The sequence below is a fragment of the Chinchilla lanigera genome, unplaced genomic scaffold, assembly GCF_000276665.1.
Source record: "Chinchilla lanigera isolate Chin_1 unplaced genomic scaffold, ChiLan1.0 scaffold00050, whole genome shotgun sequence".
Lineage (NCBI taxonomy): Eukaryota > Metazoa > Chordata > Mammalia > Rodentia > Chinchillidae > Chinchilla > Chinchilla lanigera.
The window spans coordinates 12,676,363-12,688,644 of record NW_004955451.1 but is presented as its reverse complement, the minus strand read 5'-3'; the positions used below and the strand labels follow the sequence as shown (position 1 = coordinate 12,688,644).

General features: G+C 57.1%; 1 protein-coding gene across 3 annotated transcripts in view; it reads right to left on the bottom strand.

Moving 5' to 3' along the window:
* Hoxb3 (homeobox B3) overlaps window positions 1-12,282 on the bottom strand; it is a gene marked incomplete in the record, with an annotated part of 39,713 nt that overhangs the window by 2,297 nt on the left and 25,134 nt on the right. For 2 of the 3 annotated variants that reach the window (XM_013519410.1, XM_013519411.1), the window contains 2 exon segments: window positions 834-1,430; window positions 4,258-4,345. In XM_013519410.1, coding sequence (XP_013374864.1) covers window positions 834-1,281 — 448 coding nt within the window. 3 annotated transcript variants of the gene reach the window in all.

The following is a 12,282-nucleotide window of genomic DNA, read 5'->3' as shown; positions in this document are numbered from 1 at the left end:
CCGCAGCCCTCTGCTGGATCCGAGGGGGAGGGGTGGGAAGAGGAGAAAATGAAATAAAAGATAATTACTGAACACGCCGAAATTGAATGCATCGTTTCTTAATAAATCCAGGCCTGGACTCTGAGCCCGGTCGCCCTCCCCTGCACGTCCCCGCCTCCTCCTACCCCTCCCCACCGCCCGTCGCATTAGCGGACACTCTATAATAGTGGCATTTATTAAGAGACCTGTTCTCCTCTCACTGCCCCAGCTTATGAAAATTTGATCATGTCACGCAGACAGAGCTGCGTGGCCATTTATTTAGGACTGAATTCTTTTTTTTTTTTTTTTTTTTTTCTTCCTGCGCGCTTTCTCCTCCTTCCCAATTCCAGGTCTGGGAAGACATCCTCGTCCTCATCCTACAGGGACTGGATGGGGGACCGAAGAGAACCCTGGAGGGAAACAGCAACAAAGTCTGGAGCGGGGCCTGCAAGTGTGGGTGGAGAGACCGCTGCCTGCAGGCCGGGACCCTGGGCCATCAGTGCGCTGGTGATTAATACCCACAATGATCATGCTTAATAATCATCGGTGACGACTCCTGGCAGCAGCGCCTCTTGGCTTGGCGGCCTGGGGAGGGGCTCTGCGTCCTAGCGCTCAAAAGCCCAGGTGGCGGCAGGCACAGGGTCTTGGCAGGGTCAGGGGTCATCAGGTGGTGAGGGCGACAAGACCACGCTTGGCCGCCACTTAAGATTGTCCCCGGGGCCGCCTGGAGGGCGCCGAGGGGCTGGGTGCTAGAATAACAGTGACATTCCTGGCCCCGGACAAAAGCTGGTGACAGGAAGGCAGAGAGCTGGTACCTGTGCCGGGGGAGCTGCTTTTCAGCTTGGACGTCTGCCTCGACTCTTTCATCCAGGGGAATATCTGTTTGGTGAGGGTGGCGTTGGAGCCGGGCCCGCACTTGGGGGCCCCGCTTTTGCCGGGCGCGCCCCCGTTACTGCTGTTGCTAGTGGTACTGGTGGGTGCGGCGCTGGGCGGGGGTGAGCCCGGCGGGGCGGGCAGGGGCTCGGGGGCCAGGCCGGGCCTCATGCAGCTGCCGTTGAGCTCCTTGCTCTTGGCATGCGGGACGGCGTTGCCCAGGGACTGCAACGAGCACGCTGAGCGCTGGTAGTCACCCTCCAGGTGCGTGGCGGCCTGGAAGGAGGGCTGGGGGGGGCCGTCGTAGCCGAAGCCATTGCTGCCGGGGTACGAGGTGTAGCCTCCAAAGAGCGCAGCCGCGGCGTTGTCGTAGTAGGTGGCTTTCTGCATCGCTGGGCGAGGCCCGGGCAGTAGATGGCAACTCGCAAGGGCCTGATACCCTCACGACCGGACATTGGCACCCCTGGGGGTCACGTGACACGCCGGACCCCCCTCCCCTCGCTGCCCCCCTCCTCCCGGGCCTGTTCGGAGCGGTTGACCTGCGGGGCGAGAGAAGAGACACAAGGGGGAGAAGAGGACTGGGACTCGAATCCATCTTAAGAACTGAAAAGCTAACTGACATCAATAGGGCTTTTTCCCTTCTCCCCTCCCCGAGGTCTCCGGAGCAGTTGCTGAGGCCCTGCCTCTGGCCCCGAATGGGAATGGGACTTTTCCTATTTAAATGCTTTGATTTTAAAGAAAAATGCCCGCCAGTTTTCATTTCCACTTAAAAAAAATAAGGAGTCCACTGCTCCGGGGCTCGCGGAGGAGTACAGCCCGACCGCTGCCGGGCCACGGGCCACCGCCGCCGGGACCCAGCGCCTGCCTCTGCTACTCTCTCTCACCTCCCCCAGCTCCGGGAGAGGGTGGCTCTGCCGAGCGGGCACTGGCAGACTGCAAAATAAGAGCGTCCTGAAGAACCTCCCGAGAGCGTCGAGGCCGCTCTGCCTCCATCTCCACCCCGCTAAGCAGCCTGGCCCGGAGGAAAGCAGAGCACAGAGACTTGGAGAAGCAAGTTCAGGGGGAGCGGGACCGCTCTGGGAGGTCCTCTCGAGACTCCCTGCGTTCTGCACAAAGACAACAGAGTGACCTAGAAACTGTCCATCCAAGGCCCTGCTGCAGGGACCACCACCTCCAGGTCGCTCTCTGCTCAGCCAGCCCTGGAACCCTGCAGCCAGCAGCCCCGCAGCAGCCTCCGTGGCAGGACTGTGTCAATTTCCCAGGCCGAAGGCAGCTTGGTGCTCTGACCATTTGGCCCAAGTCTCTCCCCCCTCGTCTCTAAACATGACAGTTTTCCCCACCTTTTTCTTGACAGTCTGCTTTCTCTGATTTCTCCAAAAGAAGACGAAAAAAGAAATTGTGTAGCTGCTGGACTTTTCTACTGAGGGGAAAAGTGCCTTCTAACAGAAAATTATTCGAGGAAGGAAAACCCACAAAGCCATCTGAACAACGTTATTCTCTGGGTTAGCAACAGTGGGTGCCCCTCTTTCCTGCGGGACCCTGAGGCAAAAATAAAAATACAACCAGTATGTTAATGCAGCCTTATAAAAGAGTGCCAGTAAAATAAAGATCCGGGCTGCCACAGAATTACTTGTGTGTTTGTCTGAAACTTCTGACTGCACGCCTTGTGTTCCCCAACCTCTATCACTTTTCATAAAATCTCCCTCTGATCCTCTCTCCTGTCATGTGTGTTGGGAAAACTTAAATCTCATTCAGCCCAGCTGGTCAACTCCGAAGGAAACTAAAATTAGGAAAATAAAATAAAAGGAGTGCAGGTGAAGGAAGTCCCTCCCACACATAAATCCTGCTCTCAGTGGCACAGATTTATACTCAAAAGGGAGTCTGGGTGGGCCAGAGTTCCGATTGGTTTCTGGGGGAAAAAAATTGTTTCTGGAAATACACATGGGTCTACAAAGCAGGAGGTCCTTCCAGGGAGAACTGGAGTTCAATTGACCAGGCTGACCCAATCCCTTTATTATTATTACCATTAGCCTCTGATGATTTAACCAAAATTAGTTTCCAAGTGGCCCTGGCTGAAAGGGGAATTAATTAACAAGCATCAGTTGAGTTTGTTATTAATAGACAGAGAATGAAATAAAAACGTTGGAGGGGGTTTGCTGGCTGGGCCCTGGCTTTATTTAGTCTAAGTGATTGTTACAGCAATAATGATGATGATGATGGTGGTAATAATAATAAAACAATAATTTGACTAGACGCCCAGGGGCTGAAATTTCTGTCGCTCCCCCTGTAATAAACCCCAAACCATCGCAGGACGGAGGCCAGGCAGGGTGTGAGAGGCAAAGGAGCCAGACACCGAGAGAGAGCAAAGAATGGAGGCTGCCGGCGGTGACATAGGGCCGGGAAGGTTTCTGCGCCGGGACAGTGTCTGGCTGCTGCCACCGCCAGGCTGTCGCGGCGGCGGCTGCCGCAGTGGCTGGCAACCAGCTACCCGCTGCCTAGGGCCGGCCGGGCCAGGAAGGGGAAGAGAAAGCCACCGGGACAGCAAGGTGGTTAGCGGCCAGCGGCAGATTCCCAGCCCAGGGCCCAGCCCCGCGGCGGCGACAAGTTTGGGCACTGGAGGTAACCGAATTAAAAGGCGCCTGAGCAACTTTGCCTGGCTGGGCTCTGGGCTGGAGGCAGCCTAGGCCTGGCTGGTGGGACAGCGGCAAGAGGAAGGTGCCGAGGGGTTCTGAGATCTGGAAGACAGGCGCAGAGGGGGTGGGGAGCAGCTCTACCCAGCCAAACATGTCTATTTCCCTTGCCTCCATGTTGGAAAAATTCAAGCTCCATATGGCTCCTGTGAAGGGTGGGAGGGAGACGGTGGCGCCCGGCTTTCCCCTGGGTCCCGCTGGAGAAAGGAGGTGAGCCCCCCCCCCCAAGAGCCCCACCTTGCCAGGCTCGGCCCCAAGAGAGCCAGGGAAGGTAACAATAGCTGGAGAAGCCCCAGGAGAGAAGACAGGCCACCTTCCAGGACTTACAAAATTAATGGAAGAAAAATAAAAGAAAAAGAACGAGGGAGAGGGAGAAAGGTTAGGCTCTTCTTGGCAACGGGGGAAAATTCAGCCCTGGGTCCTTCCGGCTGCTGGAAGAAAAGAGAGAAAAGGAGAGATGCAGAAAGAGAGAGGGAGAGGGTGAGAGAGGGAGAGAGAGGGAGGGAGGGAGAGGGGGAGAGAGAGAGGGAGAGAGAGAGAGAGTCAGTCGCTGCGTGGAAGGAAGCTTAAAGCTGTGAACTCTTCTTGAACCGAGATTGGAGTCATATGGGCCATAAATCATTGAGACATACTCTCCGCCATTCACAAACTGATAGCCTATTTCAGCCCAGCTTACCTTAGCCACCGACGAGGGGAGAGCAGGCAGACATAATATATATTCACATCGAGCCCCAGCGCGAGCGGCAGGCGAGAAATCTCCCCTCCTTGAAGGCAAAGGGAAAAAAGACCACTGTTTAAAGCTTCGTCGCCCCCCCCTCCCCAAAGCCACCCCGGCTGCTGGGGAGCCCGAGGGGCAGAGCGGCCAGAGGAGCCGGCGCGGCGTCCGCTTCAATTCACTCGGCTTAGGAGCCGGGGGTGCGCAGAGGGAGGGGGTGGGGGATCGGAAAAAAATAGAAGACCGAAAGGTGCCGGGGCTGCCGGGCTCGCCGGGATCCAGCTCCGGGCGCTGGCTCGGCCAGGCCGCCACAGTGTGGTTGCCCTATAAGACTGGTACGCCCTACTCTCTGTAACAATGGCCTCTGCTTTTGCACAGGGAAAAAAAAACCACACAGACACACACACACTCACTCACTCACACACACGCTCATACACACCCCCACCTCTCCCCCGTTAGCAAGCTTAGATGTCTGATAAGGAGGGAAGGTGAGGGTGCTGACGGGGGAGGGGGCGTTTTAAATACACCCCCCCAAAAAAAGAGAGTGAGAAAGAAAGGCGGTGGAGGTGGGCTAGCTTTGCTTCTCTCTCTCTCTCTCTTTTTTTTTTTAAGAACAAGTAAATTTTTAAATTGAGATCTGGGGAGAGGCGAGCAAACGCGAGGCGCTCCGTGGAGTTCCCGGCCCCACCCCACCCCACGAGTGAATCATTATGCTAATTTGAGAAGGGGCTTGAGAGGCCTGGAGGAGAGGGCCCGGCCTGGGGGCGGGGGTGCTGGGCGCCCCTCGCTCATTCGCAGTTGCCACGCCAGAACTTCTTTTTTTTTTTTTTTTTTTTAAGTAGTTCTACTCCTCCAGGACTGGTGGCTGCTGGCCGGGTCTCCCGCTGGCCTGACTCTCTGAATCTCCCAGGCTCTGTACCTCTCCTCCGTACCTCTCCACCCCTCTCCCCCACCCGCTAAGACCTCCAGGTACTCTCTCTACCCAGGGGAGGGACCCAAGGCTAAGTTTTTTTTCTTAACACCCTACCTTCTTTTTTTTTTTTTTTTTTTCTTTTTTTCTTTTTGAGAACAGACAACAAGCGGTGAGTGATGACTTAAAAACCCAGAACATCTTGCAGGGGCAGAGGAGTTGAGGAGAGGGTGACAAAAGAACCTGCTGGAGCGCTGGGAGCCGGCTGCAGAGCGGCTGTGAGAACTTCAGGGAGAAGTTTCTGTGAAGATTGCCACCTCCGGATAGGCAGGAGGGGCGAGAAGGGGACCAGGACATTTGTCCCTCTGAGAAGATGAGCTCAACCAGCAGAATGGCTTTGTTTCCCATGCACTGGCTGAGGAGATGGAGGGAGGTTATTATTATTATTACTATTCAGGGCAAACCTGTTTGTTTCTCTCTGCTCTGCAAGATTTATGACCCTTGGCACAAGTAAGGAAGGTTACAAAAGCCAAAGTTTTCTTAGGGTGTGTGTGAGCAGGGCAGGGCAAGGCAAGGAGCAGGCCTGCAGGAGGAGGACAGAAGCCAAGAATGTAGGTGTCTGCACATTTGGGGGTGGGGGTGGGGAGAGCCATTCCTGGAGGAGAAAAAAGACAAAAAAAAAAGAAAGAAAGAAAAAGGCAAAGCCCCAGGACACCTTCCCAGGCAGGCGCCTCCGCAGTGCTCTAACTGCTGACTCGGGGCTGAGGGGGTGAAATAGAAGGCGGCTTGGGAAACTGGTCAGTCAGCCACCACCCTGGGATTTCCTGGTTAGAGCCCGGCTCTGGGCTTCTGCCCTGTGGATGCACTAAGACTGGGCGATGGGACCGGGGGAACAAAGGTGAGGGATGATTTCCAGCTATTGTCTCCCCTTCTGCGCAGGGAGGGCGGCTGCGTCTGGCTGAGGCGAGGCGGGCACCCCACACCCCCCTCACCCCAACTCTGGGTCTGCTTGGGGGATGAGCAAGAGGGTGATCCCTGGCCTCTGGCCCCCACTTCTCCCAGGCCCACCAAGTCAGGCCAGGTGAGCTGCAGCAGCTGGGGCCCTGGGGCCTGCTTGCGGCCTCCAGCAGTAGGAGCCGCCCGCAGAGCCCTCCTTGTGCTGTGCTGAGGGTCCTTCCGCCTGCAGAACTGGCACTGCGGGCAGGGGAGAGGTAAGGAGCGAAGGGAGCCATTTTTCTGTGCTTGTTAGTAGCATCAAGACAAGAAAATGCCCAAGCCTGATGAAGTGTTGGGGCTCCAGCCAGGACCCTCTCGAGGAGACCCTTTAAGCCTGGGTGAGTATGTAGCTAGGAGGAGCCGCCCCGAGGTCCGCAGACACCGTCTGGAGACTTACAGGGTTAGACCGCCAGCCGCTCTGGGCCTGGCGGGACAGGGACTCGGGCGGGGAAGTTTCCGGTGTCTTTGGATCTTACTCTCAAGCTCCCCAAGTGAAGAAGCCAAGAGTGTACTTTAGAGCCTGCAGCTCTTCTCACCGTTACTGGCTAGAGAAGGTCACTGTGAAGTTGACAGAGAAGCTGGTGGCTGCCCAGCCTGCACAACTTTGCCTGGAGCAATAGAGAGAGCCCCACGGCACCCAGCCAGCTGCAGCCTGCGCTAGCAGGGACGGGGGCTTCGCGTGCAGCCGCCTGGGCAGGAAAAGTGCCCCGGGGACAGCAGGGACCCTGCCTCCCGGCCTCCACCAGCGCTGGTGGCCCCTTCCGGCTGCACAAGGCAGTGGGACACTGAGGAGGGAAGTGAGAAGGTGGGGAGCAAGGAGACAAAGCAGCCTGGGGGGTGTCCCCCCAGATGCGCCAGGGGAGCGGCCTGGTAACCACCCTGCAGACCAGCACCCACTTGGACTGCTTGGGAGGCAATGGCTCCTTTCTGCCTTTTCTGCCCTTCCTCCGAGGTTTCTGCCCGCAGGCTGATCGCCCCTGGCTGCGGCTGGGAGGCCGCAGGGCAGAAGGCGGTCAAGCTGGCAGGCCTGAGGGTGCTTGTTTCATTGGCAGCGCGGCTGCAGGTTAGGGACCTTTCAAACTGCCGGAGACAAAGGCTGGGTGGCAGGGACTTGGGCAGGGAGCTTAGGGTGGGGGGCTTCAGGGGAGGCCTGAGGGGAGACCTTGGGGTCTGGGGAAAGACGGGGAGAAGCCTGTGATTTAGGGATAGCGAAAGGGAGAGTTTCTTCCTGGACTCAGGGTCAGAAGCTTGGGTAACTCTCTCTCTGCCTCCTCTTTCTGAGTATGTAAGAATCTGTATATGTGAGAGATTGAAAAGGGAAAATTGAGAAAAAGATTAAAGCATGTAAACTAATAAAAGCAAACAATTGATAATAAATATGAACATTAGGAAAATGTCCCCCTCCCAGATATCCTTTTCTCCCCCATTCCCTCTCCGCAGAGCCAGAGCTCTGGCTCCCACACTCCCTCCACCCCGCCCCGACTCGGTACCCCGTACTGAGGGGGACCCCAAACCCTGAGACCAGCCGCTGTCCACCCTCCACTTCTGCACCTTGGCAGGACCACAGCTGTTTCCCTCTCCCCTCAAGAATCCACCAAAGACTAAACGAAAATTCTTTCAACAAGAGCAAAGGAGCTGGCACCTTTGAAATGGACTTGTGAGCTCCCTTGGGGCGGCCAGGCATCCTGTCCCCCAGGTCCCTGGCTGGGCTCCCTGGATCCTCGGCGCCTGGGGCTCGCGGTTAGGGAGCTGTTTCTTGCTGCCTGCCTGGTTCTGAGTCCCATACTTTTTCCCAGTTTTACTGCCCAACTTTGTGCCTCCACGGAGTGGTGTAAAGTTTTGGAATTTCCCAAATCGCCGCCTCCTCGAGGGTTAGGAAAGATTTCAAAGCTGGGGGGGGTACTGTTAATGAAGATGGCTCTTGGCGTTTACCTCCCCCACCCTAGCTTTCCAAAATGCAGGAGTGGGAGGGAACAAAGAGGCTTCGAAAGGAGCCGGCCTGGCGCCTCTGCTGTAGCCCAGCAGCGCAGACCTGGCTCAGCAATGGCGAGGATCGAAAGGAGAAAAAGATCACCGGGCTGGAGAAGAAGACACCAAGCTGTGCTTCTGTCCCTATGCCAGGTGTGGGGATGCCCGCCTCTCCCAGGCGGATGCCGCAGGGGAGGTCAGAAACGACAGGGCAGCCTCCCCCCGGGGCTGTGAAGTCTACTTGGTGACTAACCAGGCAGCCTGACCCCGCTCATGAGCGACCCAGGCCATCACCCGAGCAAGCAGGCTCCTTGGTGGCCAGAGGTCTCCTCCTCCTGCTGAACCAGGGAGACTGCCGCATCCAGAAACTCAGTTCCGGCCTGCAAACCCCACCCTTAGCAAGTGTGGAGACAAAGGTGGGCAGGACGGACGAGGCCAAGGGGGACCGGCGGTGAATCCTGGCGGGCTGTGGAGGTGGGGTGGGGGTGGGGTGTCCCAGGAGAAGCCGGAAAGAGAGGAGCAAGGACCCAGTCCCCTGCAAGTGGCCGCCCCACCTCTCCTGACAGATTGGATGTCTCTCTTCCAGTGACCTCTGTTTAGCAGACAATAACTCACTGGATTAATGACCAACCTGTGCAAGGCCTCCAAATATAAAACTCCAAAGTCAGAACGGGGCAGGGCGGGAGTCCGAGCCTGCCAGCCCTGTGCTGCTTTCCTCTCCTCAAAACAGGGTTTGGGTGAGGTTTTGGGAAGTGGGTTATCAACCAAGAGACAGATTTCTAAAGATGAAGCTGTCCCAGGTCTCTTCCCTCCACCCTCACCCTGCCAAACTCATATCCCAAGCCACCGTCCCAAAGCAGCCTCTGACCCTCCCTTCCCCGCCAGGCTTCCTAAGACCCCTGATGCCACAGGACATTTCTGTTCTCACGCCCTGCAACTGCGAAGCTGCTACTTCAAAATGTTATCTTCCCCCAGCTGGAGGAAGAGATGAAAAATGAGAATACAGTAGAGATCTTCAGTCTGGCGGTGTTTATGTCCCCGCTGCCCCGGGGGAGACCTAGTAGAGTACTGTATGTGCTCGGCCCCAGAAAAAGAAGGCCCGAAGGCCGAGGGCCTCAGGGGGGCCAGTGAAAGGCTGTGTGACATGGGCAGCGTGGGGAACGAACCTGCTGCCACTGATTCTACGTTCTGAAGCCACAATCCCGGCCCAACTAGTATCCTAAAAGCTGTCTTCTGAACAACTCCAGCCTCAGCAGGGAAAGGGCCCTGTCCAGTGAGCCTGAGCCTCCCCTTCCTCTGCTCCTCCCCAAATCCAACCCCGATGCACCCCAGCTAGTCAGCCCCTCTCCCCGCCTTCTCTCAGCTGGGCTCCTCTTCTGATGAGAACAGGGCCGCCTTCAGCGGGGGTGGGGGTGGTGGGGGGGTGGTGTGTCCAGATTCAGCGGACTTCCTAGGGCCTGAGGCATCCACAAACTAAACACTGCAGATCAGCTCGCAGTGACTTCTGTCCCCAGGTGACACAAGGAGGTTGCTTCCAAGTCCTCCCACAGAGGATGGACACACAAAGGGGCACCTGAGACTGGAACTGGGGGAGGGAGCACTCAGGGAGTATCCAGTCCGACTCTGCCATGGTTACAGACAGGGGAACCGAGGCCCAGAGGGAAGGCATACTTGGGTGGCAGGCTGGAGTTCAGCCTGGCTGTGTGATCTAAAGCAGGGCATTCTTTGGGCCTCAGTGTGCCCTTCTGTAAAGTCAGGGCGAGCGTGTGGAGGGGAGGGGCCGGGCTGAAGGACGGGAGAGCCCCTTCTGGACTGGACATTAGCAGTTCTCTATGTGCTGACGGAGAAAGCAGTGCCGGGAACCAGTCATAAAGTGAGTTCAGACAATAGTGGACAGCACGAGATCAAATGCAGAGCGCTTCCGCTTCCGATTTAAATGCTTATGCCCCCACCGCTGAGCACACACACTCTGGGCCCCCTCCCACCACAAAGGCGCTTGCCCTGGGGGGGGGTGGCTGACTCTCTTACCCTCATTACCAAATCAAAAGTGCTATTTTTGGACACAGCAACCTGAGCAGTAAATAATTAATTTGTATAATTAGAGGAGGAAGCCTTGGACCTGGCAATTTTTAACCCAGCATCAATGCACCCTTTGATGGCCTTCTCACCCAACCCCCACCCCTGCCCACACACCTACCAGCCCCCCAATTGCCTCCACCCCTCCCCCATCAGCTACAGCCCAGCATTCCCCGGATGGCCAGGCCGGCATGGTCCACAGAGCCAGGGTCTGCTCCTATCCCAACAAAGTTCCTTCTCTGCTCTGCTCTGCAGCAGGAATCTGTCTGCCAGCAGCTGCCCCTCTGCGCTAGCTTTCTCTGCCCACCCCCTAAAGCTCTGCTGGGTCCCAGGCTCGCAGCTCTTGGGAAACATGTAATCCACCTCCTCTGCTCAAGATGCCCCAACAATGCATCGAGTTTGCATTTCAAGAAACTCCCATTAATATCAATTTACTTCACTGAAACCTCGGGTTCTTCATCAAGTTGATGATTTATGATAAAATCAATTAAATTACGGCCACTTAGGCCCCAGCCGCTTCCTCTCAGATTTCATTGGTGCGGGGCCCAAGTGTCTGGTGGAAAAATGCAAGTTTAGCTGGAGGCGAGGAAAGATAATTCTGCGGCTGAGAAAATTTAATGCAAAACAATTTCCAGGCAAAGCCGGGCGTCTGGACAGAAACGCAAGAGCCACTAGTTGGCCTGCGGAAATAACTATCTGGGGTTCAAGATGTTTCTCCTCCCCACCCCCATCCTCCTGCACAGTTTCCTCCCCCTGTTCACCTTCCTGCTCACTTCCCCCCTCTCCCAAACAGAGGTTTGGGGAGAATCTGAGCAGGAAGAGTGGGACCCAATTCAGCCCGGGCTGAGCCTCAAATCACAGGTCTCCCAAAGAACTCTCCTACCACTCCCACACCGGGCCTTGTCCCTCGCTTGTCCCTCACTGGTTCCTTAGTCTCCCACTGCAAACCTGCAGATCCAAAGTGAAGATCAGGCTGCGTGGGCAGACGGCCTGTATGAAAGGACCAAAGGAGCAGGGGCCAGGGCCAGGGCCAGGGTTCTGCTGTGTGTGCCTTTTGGGGGAAAGCAAGCCCAAGCGGGAAGAATCCCTGCCTCTAGGAGCGGGCAAGAGGCAGCAAACTGTGGTGCACCAGGAGGGAGAGCACGCAGTCTCCGGGTGTGTGTCTACCCCAAAGGTCATGCTATAAACACACAACCAACAACTCTCCATCTGAAAGCTCCCGCATGCACACCCCAGCGCGCACGCTCCCACAGTGCACAAACACACCTACACGCGTGTGCGCGTCCGCACACTCTCCTCACGGCTCACACAGAACCATCATCACCCCCACGTGCCTGCGAAGGGGCAGTCTCCGCTATCTGCTCACATCTGGGAAAATAAATCCCGGCACCTCCCATCCGCCTGGCATCGCCCCTGCTCCAAGGAGAGGGGTTTCTCTCTCCTCTGCTCTGTTTGGTTTTTCGTTTCCAGAGCAGGCAGATAGTAAACATAGCTTCTCAGAAGCCATAAATCACCTCCTCTCCTACCTTCTCGGCTTAACACCCAGCTCCCCGCAAAGCCCTGTCTTTTCAGCTTCAAACAAGCCCCAGGTGCTAAGGGGCTGGACGGGTAGCGGCTGCACTGTGGGAGCGGCCCCAGCCTTCCCCAACTCGTCCCCCTTACATTTCCCTCGCCACCCACAGCTCTTGACTCCCCTGGACGCCCCGCCTCGCGGCTCCCCAGCCCGCCCAGCAGGGAATCCTGCCCCACCCAGCGCGATCCTGTGCACCCGGCCCAGGTTCAGCTCCACATTCCTCCGCTCCCTTCGCCCCTCGGGTGGCTGCACCTGGCTTCAGCCCCCACCCGCCCAAGCTGCTCTTATCTTTGTCCTCCTCCCCGCCGGACCCCCGAGCGGCCAGGGGCGGGGGTCTCGGTCCCCACTCTCCACCCGGCCAGGCCCAGCGCCAGGGCCGGATAGGCACCCCACACTCACCTGTGCGCGCCCCACTAGGGCAGCGGCGGGTGGGCTGGGGGCGCGGGGCGCACGGAACCGCTGG